This window comes from Solanum stenotomum, chromosome 2 (assembly GCF_019186545.1).
Source record: "Solanum stenotomum isolate F172 chromosome 2, ASM1918654v1, whole genome shotgun sequence".
Lineage (NCBI taxonomy): Eukaryota > Viridiplantae > Streptophyta > Magnoliopsida > Solanales > Solanaceae > Solanum > Solanum stenotomum.
In genome coordinates, this window is record NC_064283.1 from 50,505,967 (window position 1) to 50,520,351 (window position 14,385).

General features: G+C 34.2%; 2 protein-coding genes across 2 annotated transcripts; both read left to right on the plus strand.

Moving 5' to 3' along the window:
• Positions 1-4,750: 4,750 nt before the first annotated feature.
• LOC125856061 (uncharacterized) lies at positions 4,751-5,152 on the plus strand. The gene has a single exon (XM_049535649.1). It carries the CDS (start codon positions 4,751-4,753, stop codon positions 5,150-5,152), a length of 402 nt encoding a protein of 133 aa, XP_049391606.1.
• Positions 5,153-6,794: 1,642 nt separating this feature from the next.
• Positions 6,795-7,811, plus strand: LOC125857106 (uncharacterized). The gene is made up of 2 exons (XM_049536774.1): positions 6,795-7,410; positions 7,749-7,811. The coding sequence occupies exons 1-2, from the start codon at positions 6,795-6,797 to the stop codon at positions 7,781-7,783; spliced, it is 651 nt and encodes a 216-aa protein (XP_049392731.1). The 3' UTR covers positions 7,784-7,811.
• The last annotated feature ends 6,574 nt before the right edge of the window (positions 7,812-14,385 follow it).

The following is a 14,385-nucleotide window of genomic DNA, read 5'->3' on the forward strand; positions in this document are numbered from 1 at the left end:
AGGTTCTTTGTGGAGGAATACTACAAATGATCTCATTTCTCAACTGATTTTGAACAAGCATATCTCCTAATATATAAGGGTTTAAAGGACTTATAATCTATCAAATTAAAGGTATTTGAGTCTAGTTTTCAGCAAAACAAACCGCTCGTTAAAATAATATTGGAGTAAAAAGTTATGTTCATTCTACGACAGACGCGTGCATTGCCCAATCACTGCGGGACATGTGGCACTTTCGAGAAAGTCGGCCAAACATGTTGTTTTTATATTAGAAGTTTGGGATATACTTTCTCATATACTCAAGAACATGTAAGGACCGTTTTCAAGTTATTTCTTCAAGCTTTTCTCATCTTCAATCCTCCAAAGCTTAAGGTAAGTTGGTTTCTTAAAGAATCAAGTGTCTTCCTCTCCATAGACCTATAGATATACTTAGCTAAATGTTTAAGAAAAGTATTGTTCTTGGAGAATAGAAAAGGGCAGAGGCTGCTTTTCTTGGATATATAGGTATGACTCATCTTCTATCTTCATAAATAGTATTCCAAGGATGCTCTAAGTATAATTTTTGGGTAGGACTCACAGGACGGTGATAGGAAGCCGTGAGTCCATGTTTTACCCATTGTAGTTGATATTTTGGTAAGGAGGGAGTTTGTAGAAGGTTGTGTTAGCTGCTGTTTTGACCAAATGAGGGGTCAATGGTATTGTATTGGGGAAGTAGGCTGTTTACGATAAAATGGAAGGCTAGGTAGAGAGAAAGCGACTCTTATAGTTCTCGAAAGTTTGTCGCTCACCAAAAGTTTGATGAAATGCCTAAATCACTATGAATATATTGTAGTTGGTTATCAGAGCTCCTATTATTTTAATTTATGGCATAAGTTCTCTACCAACTTAAACTATGAGCTTATAAAGGAATTTGACATCGTTAACAAAGAACCTGTGGGATGGTGTTTGGAGGTCATGCGTTTTACTTTTTATGTTAAGTGTGGATGATCAAAGGGGTTGGTTCTTTATTGTTAAAGGATTGAGGAGTAATACTAAACATGTAAATAAGTCATAAGCCTACTTGGAAAGTAGAGAAAGAGAAGGGTGTGGCGATACGCCATTCATCTATGGTAATTGTTGAGATTGTCGCTTGTGAACTATTATTGTGTTTTTGGCATTGTTGTGATTCTTGATTAGTTTCTTATACTATCCTTTGATGGTTTTATGTTATAGATAAAGTTGTCAGAAAAGGAGTTTGACGACGTAAGATAGTAAGTCTCGTAGTAAGGTATGTAAAGCTAAAACCTCTTTTGCCCTTAAGGCACAACCTAAACTCACATGTTCTTTCGATAAATGTCACTAAAGATTCTATGATATTTGAAAAAATAATTCTCCTATTTTATAAACCCTCTCATGTTGAGTCCTAAACCTATAGATTTACGGTACTCTTCAAGGAAGCAATATGTTTCACACAACTATATTTGTCTACAGTTGAAACTCTTAGAAGTTAGTGGTGTACATGTTGCATAAATTTAAAGAAAGCAGTTGGTCACAGACTGTGCATAAGTGTATAGGTCACAAGATATATGACTTTCAAGCTAAAGAAGGTAATCACAAATTGTGTCACGAGCTATGTGATTAATGAATTAATTGTTATAAATATCTGCATGCAGTTGAGATTATAGACTACTTTGCAGCGTGGGGTGGACATTTTTAGGTCTTCTACGTGCTACGCTACTTTGTGCACAGAATTCAGATATAGTCAGCTGGAATTTCCCGTTGTGGATTCACCTGACTGATACAGGCCTACGAGAAGACCATACAAGAGCCTTGGGGGGCATACATTAATAGACCTCGTTACCTAGACTATGAGATTTCACATGTGGTCATGACAGTGGGCTACAAATGCCATACAGGGTTCACTAATCGTCGTCAGTAGGCCATAATGTTTCCTTGACAATTAGCTTTACAAAGAGCAAAGATATAATGAAGTAAGGCTACCACTTAGGCAAATTATAGGGATTCTATATATAAATGACTAAGCCACGAAATGTTAGATGAGGACCGTTGAGATTGGTCACAATTCCAGTTACGAATTATGTCTCCTGCATACATATGCTCAGATTTGCCTATCTTGATATTTGATGCATTTTATTATTCTACATGTCTACTTGTTATTCAGTTTGCTTTACATACTAGTACATGCTTTATATGTACTAACGTCCCTATTATTGTGGTGCTTCATTTGTATCACTACAGGCTCAGGTACTCAGGACGACAAGCTTTTTCAGTAGACTAGAGACTTCCAGTTTAGCAGATAGTAAGCTCCACCTCTACCTGGAGCTATCAGATATTTAGAGCCTATATTTTGCTACATATGTACATATATCAAAATGGGTATGTCGGGGCACTGTCCCGACTAGTTATCAGAATCTCAGATGCATACTCTTTAGAGGCTTCTTAGACTTAGTTTTGTTTCCGTTGTAAAGTAGTCCAGCGGGCCCTTTTGTTATCTATGTTTTAGTATGTGTCTTCATATAGGTTTCACTGCTTATGAATCTACAACTTTGGCATGAGATTAGTAAAGATAATTAGCAGGTGCTTGTGTATATCCTTGATGTCCTCCCCTTTCTAGTTAGGGGTGTGACAACAACTATACGATATATCTTACCTATACATGAGTTATACATAGACTATACAATATATCTTGCCTATACATGAGTTATACATAGACTATACAATATATCTTACCTACATATGAATTATACATAGAATATACATTATGATACACTCAAAAAACTTAATATAGTTTAACTATACATGAAATATACACCGACTATACATGAAGTATACCTAATTACCCAATCTCGATCAGTTCAAAATCACCGTTAAACAGTCCCAAATTCTAGGTATGAAATCCTCTTGATGTTTCGAGTCTTTTGATGTATAATTCCCTCGAAACGATTCATATTTTCGGTATGTCGAATTTAAAAAAGGGAAAAGAATATGATATACCCATCTTCTTTATCATTTGAAGCTAATATACCTTTCACTTTATCATTTAGAACTGATATACTCCTCATTATAAAAGGGTGTTGAGTGTGTAGAGATGTGTGGAAGTAGTTCCAGACCTATATATCAAGGTAAGATGTTTTGATTGGCGATTCTTAGATACTTCAAGTTATGGATTGTATGATGGTATTAATTTGTAGTTTTGGTCAACTTGTCGAAATAATCTTTCTTCTTTGTTGTTGATTGTGATCCCACCTTGTTATAGTGGTTCAACGGTGCCAGCAGAAGTCATTAGACGTCAAGGAGTTGACAGACAAGATATGTTAATCTCATTTCAACAATTAAATTAGAAATATTTTAATATATATATTTAATTGATTATATAGGTCATATATAGGGGTGTCAAAATGAGTTCAAATATACATAATTAGCTCAATCCATCTGAAATTTTATATGTTGAACACATGAAGATAATTTGAATTGGGTCAACCTTAACTCATTCAAGCCGTAATCCATTTTAAAAGAATCTTCAATTTAGCTCAATTTAATCTCTACTCTTTATTTACATTGGTGTAAACTGTAATGTATGTTCCATATTGAAGGTATGAATTACTATCTATTTTATATCTTCTAGGATTTTTCTATCCATTTGTTACTTCTTCTTTTTTTAATTTTTTTGAATTGAAATTCAAATTTTGTTTGTAAAGTGTAAATAATAATATGTTAAAATTATTGAGATTACGCTTATTAAATTGAGTGGGTCATGATCCAACCTGATTTTTAGCCCATTTGAGCCCAAAGTAAATTTGGATGGGTAATGACCTAACTCGATTTCAATTTCAACCCATTTAAATATCTCAAGATTCAACTCCATCTACCCATTTGACACCCCTAGTCATATATATAAGATCATACTAATTTCATCACTAATTTTCATTTAAATAACGATAAGAAAATTTCTAATAGAATAGAAAATATTCTTTATTTCTTAATCTTTTCTGAATTGAAGTATCTAGGATAAGTATTGTCGAATTAAAAGAATCATCATCAGGAAAAGAATGTGTGTTTTTTTTAAAAAATAAATATATTTATTTGAAAAAAGACATTTTGACTCATTAAGTAATAATAAGGGCATTTTTTAACCAAAATATTGACCACAAAAGTATTTTAAAACCAAACTATGTATTAAAGGTGACGTTTGTATTCAATTTCCCATAATTTAAGGATTTTCTAACCCTTTTTCGAATTAAGATAACTGGCAAGCATATAATAAATATATAATTATACATATCAACTAAATAAACAGTAAATTCAAATTTGATGTAACACTATTCACACATTAAAATAGTGTAAAAATTGATGTTGGATTGGAGCATTAAAATACCAAATTTTACACCAAAATAAAATTTAGTGTAAAATATGATGTTAGATTGGAGATGGTCTAAAAGACACCCACGTAACAAAGCAATAAAAATTGCTTCCTGCATTAAAGGATGTCAAGAATATCTTTATAGAGTTCTCATTATATAAGAAAATGCTCCTCTCTTTCTTTTTTTAATTAAAAAAAACCCTTAAACAAAATCAAGATTCATAGCTTAGAATACAACGTAACCATCCAACATGTGTTGTCCAAGCTTATTGATAACTTCATTCCATTACTTATCTCAAATCTTCCCTTTGTCTTCACTCAAAGAACACACAAGATTCTAATCAAACCTATTAATTAGGCAACATTAGTATTTAGTTATTCCAACCAAAGAAAATGTCTGAGCAACAACAACCAGTCGATGATATGCCTGTTCAACCCAAAAACACTCCAATTACTCAATCTTCATCACATTCAAACGGATCATTTGGCACAGTTTTCATTATCCTCGCTGTGATTTTAGTTATATCTCTTATTTCTTGTGTAATTGGACGCATTTGTAACAAAAGAAGAAATGGAGATCATCATCACTCACCTAAACAACGCCATGAAATCCATACTAAAGGTAGAGAAGGTCATCATGACATAGAATATGGTATTGATAATAAGAGAATTCCAAATTCAAAAGTGGCTGCATCAAATATAGGAGATCATTCAAATATTCCTACTAGTTCTATGCCATTTGATAATATTGAACGTCATGGTAAAGGAGGGGTGAGGTTTGCCGAAGATCATTAGAATTTACGATTTCTAATGTGGTTGTAAATAATAATATATTTAGTTCATTAACAATGCTTGTATTTACTTTTTGAGATTCAAGTATGAAAATGCTACTAAATAAATGTATAATTACCAAAATTACAGTAACTACTTAATTATTGTAACTACAACTAGAAAAACTAACCAATTAATACTACTATCATGTCCAACTCATGATTCAATTTTAAAGGGGTTAGATTATGATGCATTATTAGTGTAATAACTTGATCATATATAGCATTTGGGAGTTAATTGAGGGGTTCAGGTTAGGACTTGAGAGTTACGGATGGATTTTGGCACCTAAAAATCCATCCATACTTACTAAAGCTCAATTGTGTCTCATTTTAAGATATATGTAAGATAATACTACCAAATTTATGAAGTTGGGGTCGAATCCATAAGGATCGGCAGGAGAGATTACACACAAATAACTTTATAAATTCAATACAAGAAATAACTTTATAAATTCAATACAAGCTAGCACGATATTCTTTCTCTTATATGTAAGCCAACAACATAAAAGAATGAAAGAATTGTACCAAAAGCAATGTAAATGGTACATTGAATTAGCACTTACTCCTTTCCATGAAAACACATGTCAGCACCACTACTAAGCATCTGTACTAATTGCACAAAAAAAAGTTGCTCCATCCCCCTCTGCGTCAACTTGTTGGAAAGTTTGGTGATCAAGAAAAAATGGATTGAGCTAATTAATTTGAATTATGCCAGGTGTCCAACTTGATGAGTCACAACAACTTGATGAGTCACAAGGAAGCTTCGAGAAGATACCAATCTTATCGTTTAGTTTTGTATAGGAATATTATTTTGCACAGCTCATTAGTTTGTTATACAACAACAAATAAATAAAGGACAGGTGTACATATTGGTTAGAATTTTTTCTATATATTGAATAGTGTATAGCATAGGTAAAAGACAGAGAATACACGCAGAAATATTTCTTCCATATCTCTCTGGTTTTCTTTTGAATTTTAACATGGTATCAGAGCAGGTTCTGTGAAGAATCCTACTCTATTCTTCTTCTTTCTCTGCGTATATCATATTTTTTGCTTAACTTCCCATTAAATCTTTCTTTTCTTCTAAAATGGGCGATAATACTGGTGTGCTTCCTAATGTTCCAGCTGTTGCTACTCCACAGCTAGCTCCTACTGAGCTTTTGAATGCTGCTCATCCTTACTTTATCTCACCTACTGATTCTCCTCGGATGCTCCTGGATAATACTGTTTTTGATGGTAAGGGATTTGCAGGATGGAAGCGAGGAATGCTAATTGGTCTTTCTGCTAAAAACAAAGCAGGATTTATTAATAGTTCCTCTCCTGAACCAGCAGCTGACTCAGATATACACAAAGCTTGGTTGAGGGCCAATAACATGGTAATTTCCTAGCTCCTAAACTCTCTTTCACGAGAAATTTCTGAGAGTGTTATCTATTCTTCCACTGCTAAAGAACTTTGGAGTGACCTTGAAGCAAGATTTGGACAAAGCAGTGGAGCTAAACTTTTTCAGCTCCAGAAAGAATTGAGTGACTTGGTGCAAGGTGTTGCTGACATAGCAACCTACTACACCAAGATCAAGAAATTGTGGGATGAACTGGACAACTTGGATATGTCCATTCTTTGCACCTGTGAAGCAAGAGGTAAAAATATCAAAGGGAAGCAAGATGTAAGACTGGTGCAGTTCTTAATGGGACTAAACGACAGTTATTGCAGTGCCAGAGGTAACATTCTGATGATCTCGCGTTTACCTAGTATTTCTAATGCATATGCTCTCTTAATTCAAGAGAAGAAACAGAGGGAAATGAATACTACACACAAATACCCAGGAGAATCTTCTTCATTCATAGTGACAGGGACTAACAATGGAGGACAAAGGCCATATGGTTCTGACCCTAAGGGACAAAGGGTACAATTTGATAACAAGAAGTTTGGTTTGGTCTGCAGATATTGCAAAAAGTCCGGGCACACTATTGATAAGTGTTTCAAACTACATGGTTATCCAGCAAATTTTAAATTTACTAGACAAAGGAGTTTTCAGAACACTGTGCAGGGGAATGTTGTTCAAGCTAATGAAGGACGTGGTGGTCAGTTCATGTATAATGCGGATGAGAAAGTCAAACCTCTCACTAAGGAAGAACTGGAACATGTGATGTTGCTACTGCATCAAGTGAAACCTGAAGATCATGGCACTGTTTCCCTTGCCACAACTGGTGATAATTGTGCTGGTAAAACACCTATTCCCTTTTCTTTTAACTCTAGCCATTTGAACACCTCAATAAGTGAGAATTCTTAGATCATAGACACAGGTGCAACCAAACACATGTGTTTTAATAAAGATCTATCTCTTTCCGTTCTAGCTTTACCTAACGCCATCTTTGTTACTCTACCAAATTCCCAGAAAGTCAGAGTCACTCATGCAGGTTCTGTCAAGTTATTCACTCGAATGATCATACATGATGTTTTATTTATCCCTAACTTCCATTACAATCTCTTGTCTGTTCATAAATTATGCCTTCAGTTTAATTACCGTCTTGTGTTTAATTCCACTCATTGTTTAATGCAGGGCCCTTCAATGAAGAGCCCCAAGGTCCTTGGTGATTCTCACAATGGTTTCTATGTGCTACAAGTCGAAGTCTGTCAAGTCTTGTACTGCTTATCTTAATTCTGCTTTACAATCTAAAGGCAATTTGCCATGTAGTTTGTCTTCTGTTTCTTTTTCTGATGTAAATAGTAGGCTGTGGCACATTAGGCTAGGCCACATGCCCTTATCTAATATGAAAAACATCAATGAAATTCCTACTCTTCTCTGTTCTAAATTCAATGTTCCTTGTGAAATTTGTCCTCTGGCTAAGCAAGCTAAGCTTTCATTTCCAAATAGTACTATATCTTCTAAGAATATTTTTGATCTAATTCATATTGATACTTGGGGACCTTATAAGAAGCCCACTTATGATGGTTACAAATACTTTCTTACTATAGTAGATGACTATAGTAGAGGGACTTGGACTTACTTATTAACTACCAAAAGCAATGCCTTTCCAGTTTTAAAATCTTTTCTCTTCATGATTGAAAGTCAATTCAATAAAAAGGTCAAAGTGATTAGATCAGACAATGCTTGGGAATTGGGCAGTAGTTCTGAGTCCTGTAATTTTCTTGCTTCTCAAGGAATCCTTCATCAAAGATCTTGTGTAGGTACACCACAACAAAATGGTGTAATCGAAAGAAAACATAGGCATTTGTTGGAAGTATCTAGAGCTTTATTATTTCAAGATAAGCTCCCTCATAAATTCTGGGGAGATTGACTCATGACAGCCACTTTTTTGATTAACAAATGTCTTACCAAAATTCTCCACTTCAAAACTCCTTTTGAAATATTATTTAGGATTAAACCAGATTATTCAATTCTTAAGTGTTTTGGTTGTCTCAGTTATGCCTCCACCCTTTCCCAAGGAAGGTCTAAATTGGATCCTCGGGCAGAAGCTTGTTTGTTTTTAGGGTACCCTATTGGTCAGAAGGGATATAAACTACTTAGTCTTGTATCTCAGAAAAATTTTGTGTCTAGGAATGTTGTTTTTCATGAGAATATTTTTCCCTTTTCCACTACAATCAAGGAACCACCTATATTCCCTGCTATATCTGCTCCTACTCCTTTCATTGAAACAGAAAGTATTCCCTCATCTTTGTCTAACCATGACCTTTCTCATGACTCTCCTCATCCTGTTGCTCCTAATCCTGAATACATTCCTCCTGTAGCTCCTGCAGCTATTCCCTCTCCTACTGTTTTACCGTCTGTTGATCCCACTGTTTGCGAAGGTCTACCAGAGCTGTTAAAACTCCAACTTATTTGGAAAACTAAGTCTGCAACACAGTCCTTTTAGCCCCTGTTTCATCAGATTGCTTTCTCTTCCAGTGTCTCCTCCTTCTCTCTCTTTTGCAGGACTCTCCTCTTCCAATCAAGAACTGCTCAACTCTCTTTTCCACATCTAAGAACCAGCTAGTTATTCTTAGGTTGTACTCCATCCAGGATGGAAAGCCGCTATGGCAAAGGAAATTGAGGCTTTGGTTATCAATGACACTTGGGATGTGGTTGACTTACCTCCCGGCAAGAAAGCACTACCTTGCAAATGGGTCTATAAAGTGAAGTTGAAATCTGATGGGACTCTTGAGAGGTTGAAAGCAAGACTTGTTATAAGGGGAGATATACAAAGGGAAGGTATTGATTTCAATGAGACTTTTAGTCCGGTTGTCAAGATGACAACAATTCGATGTCTTTTATCAGTGGTTGCACTACAAGAAAGTGGAGATACAACGACATTTTCTAAATGTCGTATTATGATGTTTAAATGTCACAAATTTGTTTACCGATATTTATTTTACAGTTGGACCAAATGTCGTAAATTTTAGTGTCGGGGATTTTTCCGACATTTAGGTAATTGTCGGGAAGAATTTGTGACATTTATTTTGTGACATTTAGGTAAATGTTGAAAAGAATTTGTGTCATTTACTTTGCAACATATATGTAAATGTTGGTAAGATTATTACGACATTTATTTTTTGACATTTATGTGAATGTCGATAAGAAATATATGACATTTATTTTTGACATTTAGGTGAATGTCAGTATGAGATATATGACATTTATTTTCGACATTTAGGTAAATGTCAGTATGAGATATATGACATTTATTTTCGACATTTAGGTAAATGTCGGTATGAGATATATATGACATTTATTTTTGACATTTAAGTAAATGTCGCTATGAGATATATGACATTTATTTTTGACATTTACTTAAATGTCGATATGAAATATATGGCATTTATTTTTGACATTTAAGTAAATGTCGATATGAGATATATGACATTTATTTTTTCGACATTTATGAAATGTCACTAAAACTTTCTGACATTTAGATTAAATGTTGGTAAAACAAATTTCAAGACACTTACTTGTGACATTTATAAAATGTCACATTGAAATTTCTGACACTTTAGTTAATGTCAACAAATGCTATTGTTGAATGTCATAAAAATTAGTGACATTATTTTATATTTTGCTAAATGTCATATTAATATTCTAATGTCGCTACCAAATTTCTTTAAACATCCCAGAAAAATCTATATATGGTTTTTCCAAGACACATACATACAAACAATCCGTTCATTCGAAACTATCTTCTTCATGATAAGCAAGAAATATTATATAAAGTAAATATTTCCTAATATTATAATCAAATAATAAAATAGCAATATAATAAGTTTTCTGTAAAACTAAACAATGTGTAAACAAATTATCTTTTCTATCTCAAGTAAAACTGAGATCTAACTAAATATAATAATCTCAACATAAAACCAACTAATTAACTCCTAATTCAAATGAAATTAAAATCTCCAACAAATTTGCAATAAATATTTATGAAATCATCAATCCAAAAGTCGCGCATGTTGAAGTCGATACTTGACCTCAATTTCCTTAAAAATTCTGCACAAGAAATGCACATAAGAAAATTTATAACTATATAATAATAAAAATTAGATCCCCATTAACTAGAACAATTTGAGATATCAAAAATGACTAATTGAATTTTTCTAAGAACAAAAATATTAAGGAATTGATGCAAATGCAATAATTATATATATGAAATTTTCCTCCTTGTGAAAGAAAAGAAAGATCTTGTAGTTTTTTTCAAATATACCCACTTCTTTTTATTTGTGCCAACTACGGTAGTTCCAGTCTTCTTGATCATGTTAGCCTGAAAAAAAACATTAAATTAATTATTTTGATACTTTACGAAATACAAAACTTAACATTTCATTGAATACATAAAGCTGTAAAACAATTTGCTCTTCCAAAAGTTATGTCAGACCACAGACCTGTACTTCTGGAAAATGGTGACTGGGAAGACAATCCTTCCTATTTTAAATTTGAAAACATGTGGTTGCAAGAGGAAGGGTTCTTTGATAAAATTAAAGAATGGTGGCAGAACTACTCTATCAGGGGTAGTCCAGATTTTATTTTATCTCAGAAATTGAGGTGTCTTAAAAAAGATATCACCGACTGGAACAGAGAAATCTTTGGCAAGATGGAAACCAGAAAGAGCAAAGCACTGGATGAACTTATGGCTATTGAGCAGGCAATCGAAAATAGGCTCCCATCCCAAGCAGAAAAAGAAAATATAATGGTCCTAACAATGGAACTACAACAGATCGCTAAGGCTGAAGAAGTGTCATGGAGGAGGCAAAAATCCAGGTGTTTATGGCTTAAGGAGATATGGAATGGAGGGTAATAGCTTATGGAAGGAAGTGGTTGCAGCCAAGCATGGAGAACTAAACCACTGGTGTACTAAGCAAAGCAATTCTCCACATGGGGTAGGGGCATGGAAACATATACACAAATATTGGGAAGATTTCGTTCAACAAATTTCATTCAAAGTTGGGAATGGCCTGAATGTGAAATTCTGGAAAGATAGGTGGCTTGGGAATTTAATTTTGAAAGAGCTTTACCCAATTCTCTTCCTAATAGCACGGGATCCTGACTCTACAGTTGCACAGAACAGAGAGGACAATCAATGGAATCTACTTTTCAGGAGAAACTTCAATGATTGGGAGCTTGACAATCAATGGAATATAATATCATATATGGTTGTTTCATGCACAACCATGGTGGCAAATTATATGGAATCAAGATAACAGGCCATGTGCTATGTGAGATAGACATAGACTTAAATGGACTAAAGCCATCTGAAGCTAATCCAAGTCTAACATTTCGAGGATCTCGAGCAAAGACTGTATGCGCTTCATCAAATTTCCTCCAAGCAATACTGTCTGCAGGATGTCGCATTACCCCATCTCTAGTGCGACCTTCGGCATGCCATCTCATCTGAGTAGATGTTTTAGCCGACATAAATAGTCTTTGAAGTCGTGGTATTAATGGAAAATATCTAAACACCTTTGATGGAATTTTTGATGTTTCTGAACTGGAATTAACTGATGCACCTTTGAACTGTTTGTATCTTGGAGCTTTGCAAAACTTACAAGACGTTCTATCTTTCGTCTCATTCCAATAAATCATACAATCATTTGGACATGCATGTATCTTTTTATATTCAAGTCCTAAATCTTTAATAATCTTCTTTGAATCATAAAAGGACTTGGGCAATGTTTCACCTTCTGGAAGCACATCTTTTAACAACTCTAATAGCATGGAAAATGATTTGTTACTCCATCCATTGAGACACTTTAAGTGTAATAGACGAACAAGGAACGAAAGTAGTGAATACTTGCTTCCAGGATATAACTCACGTTCAGCTTCTTTCAGTAAGCTAAAGAATTCTTCAGTCTTCTTGTCAAAACCCATGTTACGTTGATTTGACCCATCAAATCCTTCAGCACTAGTGTCCATATCAACAAAATTAGATGTAGGAGGAATTCCAAATGCTTCATGTAACATGTCTTGCATCTCATCACCTTTATCTAACTGATTGACCAATTTTGATGAAAATAGCTCCTCACCATGATAAATCCAACTAGTGTAACTAGTTAGAAATCCATCAACCACAATATGTTCAACAATCAAATCTTTTCGAACAAATTTCATATTACGACACTTTCGATATGGACACAATATTGTAGATGCATCTGGCCTATCTAATGATGCAAAATGAAGAAACTCTTTGGCTCCATTCTCATATAAGGGATCAAGACTATTCAATATATTTATCCAACTTTTATCCATTAAGTATATAACCTATAACATATAGCAAACAAGAATTATACCCTCATACTATTATAGACTAATACCTCCATACTATTAAAGAAAACAACAAAACACCTACTAACCTGCAAAGTCCACACAAAGAGTCCTGGAATTGATATCAATGTTCTTCCACTACGGTTGCTTTCTTTGTAATCTTCAAACTGCAAATCAATAGTTAAATTTCAACAAATCAATATAATGTATGAAGGTTAGTCATGTGAAATTATCAGTACTAGAGGTAATATACTCACCTCAAGTAAATCAACTATTAAAAGAGAAGAGGAAGAGAGACAAAAGGTGAAGTTATGTTCGAATTCGGAGAAAAATGAGACAAAGAGGCTTGGTGGGAAGTGATGAGTCATTGTGCTGTTTTTGATGGAATGTGGGTGAAAGATGATGCTAACCCTATGTATGAACCTAGTTCTTGTCCTTTTATTGATGAGTCATTTGATTGTTATCAAAATGGAAGGCTTGATAATGGTTAACAGAAGTTTAGATGGCAGCCTAAGCACTGTAATATTCCAAGATAATAATGCTACTTTTGTTATTTATTGCATATGCATTACTAGGTAGGGGCAGAGCCACAATATCCGCCTAACATAGTTGCCTTGGTTCAAATCCTGTATTTATCTTAAAATCTGCTATTGACAGGTTCAAACTATGGAAATAACCTGCAAGCTAATACTGCATAGAATAAACCAAATATGGTCTGTCCATTCCTGGACCCCGCATATAGCATGAGTTGTGCACCAGTCTGTCCTCTTTTAGTTTTATGCATTGCTAGGCTTAATTTTGGTAATGTTATTTTTTGTAAAATAGTATTACTTCACCTTTCAGGTTGAATGCCAAAGAAATGCTGGAGCTTTTGAGAGGAAAGCGATTAGTCTATGTCGGTGACTCTCTGAAAAGGATATGTGGGAATCAATGCATGGTTTGTCTACTCAGAAATTCTGTTGAAGACAAGAATAGAGTTTTTGAGGTATCTGGAAGAGAGACTTTCTAGAAAGAGGGTGCTTATTCTTTTATATTCGCAGTAAGTTTCATCACTTGTCTTCCGTTCCCACTAATGTCAAAATTATCCAACAAAATATTCTTGCATCTTAGTAAACGGGGTGAAAGGACTGGTGGATGAGGAGAGAGTACAAGGTTAAGGATGTATCTATTGTAGATGGTGCATCTACATTGCCTGAAGCAAAGTTTTGGAAATTAACAATCTAACGGAACAATGAAGACAAAGGTAATGGTACATCATTACAGGTTCTTCTCCAAGACTTGTACATGATGCATCTAAATTGCTCGATAAAATAAGTCAATTAGGCAAATTGACCAAGCTGACTTAACAAATAAGACGTCTTGCATTATATGTCATACAATAAACTGTTCATATGACTATCAAACTAAAACTTTCACATTCTTCCTAGGTTTGCTGAAGTCTAATATAGAA